This window comes from Belonocnema kinseyi, chromosome 1 (assembly GCF_010883055.1).
Source record: "Belonocnema kinseyi isolate 2016_QV_RU_SX_M_011 chromosome 1, B_treatae_v1, whole genome shotgun sequence".
NCBI classification, from domain to species: domain Eukaryota; kingdom Metazoa; phylum Arthropoda; class Insecta; order Hymenoptera; family Cynipidae; genus Belonocnema; species Belonocnema kinseyi.
In genome coordinates, this window is record NC_046657.1 from 57,400,268 (window position 1) to 57,404,629 (window position 4,362).

The following is a 4,362-nucleotide window of genomic DNA, read 5'->3' on the forward strand; positions in this document are numbered from 1 at the left end:
CCTCGTCTCAGTTATTATTTAAAACTCACTTTCAACTGATTTGAATGCAATATGAAACGTTTTAAATTCCTAAGATTTAAAGTCGAAATATATAATGAATTTACATCAAAGAAGATTAATTTTCTTACCAAAAAAGACGATTCTTTAACAAATTCCATGAATTTTCTACCAAATATTTGAAGTTTCAACTTATGAAGGATCCATTTCTAATCAGGACTAGACAAGTTACAATTAAAAAAAAAATTTTCAACATAAAAAACCAAATTGTGAACAAAAAAAGTTCAATGTTAAGCCCAAGAGGTAAATCTTGCAGAAATATGAGTTTAAAAAAACTAGATTTAACACACATGAAAAAAACACGGAAAAGTTCATTGACAAACGAATCCTACTTTAATTTTCTACCATATTGTTAGATCATTAATTAAAATATACTAATTTAGAACTTAACAATTGCATTTTTAATAAAAGGACGATGTAAAAAAAAATCAAGAAAATTAATTTTCGACCAAAAAGATGAATTTTCAACAAAACAAAAGAATGTTCTAAAAAATAATTAAATTTTTAACTTATAAAGTATAAATTTCGAACAAAAATATAAAATTGCAAATTTTCAGATAAAAAATTAATTTTGAACAAAACAAAAAACCCAAAATTTCAAGAAAATTGTTACATGTGAAAAAAAAGATTAATTTCCAACTAAATCTAGAAATTAATTTTTCAACAAAAGAGTCCACCCCAAAGATCAAGGGTAATCCAAAAATATGAATCTTTAATGAAAAAGTTGAACTTCTAACCAAGTCGTTTAATTTTTAATTAAAAAAGATAAATTGCGAAAAAAATAGTTAAATTTTTAACCAAAGAAATTAATTTTCCAGCATTGTATTAATGATCAACCAAAATAAAACGAGCTTTCAACAAAATATATTAATTTTACAAAGTTCAACTTTTAACCAACCTTCTGAATTCAACAAGATGACTTTTTAACAAAATAGTTTCATTTTTTACAGAATAATAAAATTTGCAACTGAATACTAGAATTTTTAACCAAACGAGTTAAATTCCGAACCATAAATATAATAGTAGACTTTCTACCAAAAAGGATTTAAGCGAAAAAATGATAAAAGGGGGTTTCTTAAAAATAAAGACAAAAGAACAATTCTTTAAAAGTGAATAATAAGGAAACATACTAAATGTTATCTAATTTCATAACTTTTCTTCCACTGACCCCCAACCCCTGTTCGAACCATAGTTTTTAGCATGACCCCCCTCCCCATGCAATTGGTAATGCAGTTTACTGACGACCCCTTAAAGTTTCGATTTTTGTATTTAATGAAATTATCATTATAATGTATGGTTTAAAATTTTTTTAGCATAAAAATACACAACGAAAAATCCACAAGACTCAGAAAACGAAATTCCAACAATTAAAAGAATGACAGAGAACAAGTATATTGAGACTATACTTAAGAAACTTTATTTTCAACTTTATTTATATTGAATAAAATATCAATATTGCAGAGAAAAGTAACAGCGTTTTACTTTGAAGAATTCAAATGATTTAGAAACTGAAATTCATAACAAAAATTAAAGGGCCTTTAATTTTTCTCATTCTCATCATTTATGATTGAGAAGGGATAAGAAAAGAAAGGTCTGGCAAGTCCGAAAAGAAAGGACGAGTTCGTTAACAACCATTTTGGATAAAAATTCAAATTTTGGGATCATTTTATTATACTTAAATTTTTTATTTATGGCTATTAATAGTACTCAGTAGGCCAAATAATTTATCTTGATGACTCTTTTTCTATACAAAAAAAATTTTCAGAGTTATAGCATTTCCAAAATTTTTAATATCAATCGAAAATCAAAATTATAAGCCAAACAACGTACGATATGAAAAAAAGTAAAGAAAAGCATTGCTTTTTTGATTTTTTTTGTAAAGTTGAATATTCTAATTTTTATTGCACAAAAAATAATGAGGTCTAAAAAAGGATTGTATTTTTTAAGTTTATTTTAAGGTGGTCCAGAAAATATAAATTCACAACTGTCTGTCAAAAAACGAGTGCTCAGCGCGAGTGTCACGATAATATTGTGTACCTCAAAGCCTACAGAGCTTTGAGAAACTTAATCTTGAACTATACTTATTTAAGCAAAAAATGCAGAATATGAACACGCATATAAATACTGCAATCTAAAGAGATGTTTTTGATAAAGTTTCATTAAAGCATTCTAAATGCAAAGAATAAATATCTGAGCGCGAATCGCGGGAATCAAAAGACGCGCGCCCCAGGCGCGCTTAAACTTGCGAGCCACGGGCACAGCGCACGGTGAGAATGTGCCCGCGACATTAAATAGTTCATTTACGGATTATTTTATTACAAACTAAAAATTAAGAGATAAATGTTTTTGAAACTTTCCAATTATTTCTGACCTTGTAGTTTAAATTGAGAAATGTAAGGCAAAATATTTATATATTCTGATCAACCACTCGAGTAAAATACAATAATAAATTTTTTCAATTTTGAAATCATGGGGTTCTCAATTTAAAAAATCGGGATATAATTTACATACATAGTAATATGCATAAATTTCTATAAAATATTATATAAAAAATTAAATGAAAAATAATTTTATTATATAATTTTATCATTTCATTATAATTTATTTAATTCATAATTAATTACACAAACATAGAAATTTACGAATTATTGTTTACTTAAATTAATAATCGTGAGGGAGGCGGTATTCCTATAATATTTAACTCTACATCTAAAAACTCCAAATCGCTAATTATACATGCGATGACGCTGTACGATCATATTTATTTAAAAAATTAATTATTTTAAATTTCAACTAAATATGTTTATCAATTAAAACTTTTAATGTCTTCAAACGTATAGTTTCATTTAGTAGAATTTCTGCCGCTTTTTTTCAAAACAACAAAATAATATTATTCATAGACAGTAAATTTTAATTGCAAAGTGACTAATTTTTTCAATAAAAGATGTCAGCTAAAAATATTTATTACGATACAATTACATTTTAATTCAATTTAGAAGTAAATGTTATGCATCTACATATTTTCTTGATGCAAAATTTATACAAATAAATGATTCATTAATTTAAAATAATAAATAAAAATTCTCGATATAAAATTTGTATTTTATATTTTTAAGTATTTAGTATTTGCCGACTTAGTATCGGCTATTTGGTGGACTTGTTCGACGGGTGAAGATTGCAGGGGCAAAGTAGTTGGTGGGTGCGATTTTCGGGTTGAGAGGCATGGGAGGATCGGGCAATTTGTAGGGTATTGGTACCCTTGACCGAACTTTATGCTTAGCGAAAGACTAGCGAGTTTCGTTCTGGTATACAGAACGTTTATGGCGGAGCGAACGAGCGTGAGTAGAGAGTTGCCTCTCGAGACGAGGATAGAGATGAGTTTGTTATAACTAAAGTCTTTTTATTGCCACGGCCACTAATATTAGACAAATTTGGATTTGAAAATTCTATTTTTCCTTGGAGGAACGACGCCATTTTGGACACATGTCGCTTCAGGCTTTGGAAGTATCCTGCCAAATTAATCTTTACCAGGATCGAATTCCTAACTATTCTAATTGGAGATCATCTTCGAGGCCTTACTAACCAAAACTTCGGAGCAACTTCAGATGTTTCAACTGACGTTCTACTTTCTTCGACGAGATCCTTTGTAGGTACAACTTTGTATTTTTATTTTTAGTGCGCGTCTTTGTGAAATGTAACTCGCGTAATAAGTTTTAATCTAATTATTACTACGATTTTACCAAATGTGTAATTAATTCATTTGAAATTCTTGTGAACTTGTGCAATTTATTGAGTTAAAATTTTTGCGATAATGCGTAATTTAACATATACGGAATTTTCGCGATAAACGATTATTGCTAGAAATTGCTGTCTTGCGTAGCTTAGTTCATGAGATATAAATAACGACATACTCTCTGTATGTCTTACGATATAATAACGATATAATTTTTATAAGATTAACGATATAATCTTTGTGAGTGTCAATTTCTAACTGTGTAAGCTGATTTGAGTATCAATTATGTCGACTCCTGAACCGAAGGGCGCATTATTAGATCAAGCGATATCACAAATAGAGGAGCTTAAAGCTCAAATCGCCGGGTTGCAAAACGACTATGTTCAGAATCCTCGAATAGATTCGTATAGAGTTCCTAAACTCCCAGATTTTTTTCGGCAAGATCCTGCTCTATGGTTTACCCATATTGAATCTACCTTCCGTAATGCTAGGATTACTAATGACGCAACTAAAGTTGACTATATCATACCTGCGTAAGGTTTTGAAATTACAGCGTGTATTAAAGATTTAAT

General features: G+C 28.6%; 1 protein-coding gene across 1 annotated transcript in view; it reads left to right on the forward strand.

Moving 5' to 3' along the window:
* LOC117177880 (zinc finger BED domain-containing protein 4-like) overlaps nt 1–3,403 on the forward strand; it is a 4,897-nt gene extending 1,494 nt beyond the window's left edge. Inside the window, exon 3 of the mRNA XM_033368935.1 lies at nt 3,371–3,403. Coding sequence (XP_033224826.1) covers nt 3,371–3,403 — 33 coding nt within the window. The remainder of the gene's footprint in view (nt 1–3,370) is intronic.
* Nucleotides 3,404–4,362: the final 959 nt, after the last annotated feature.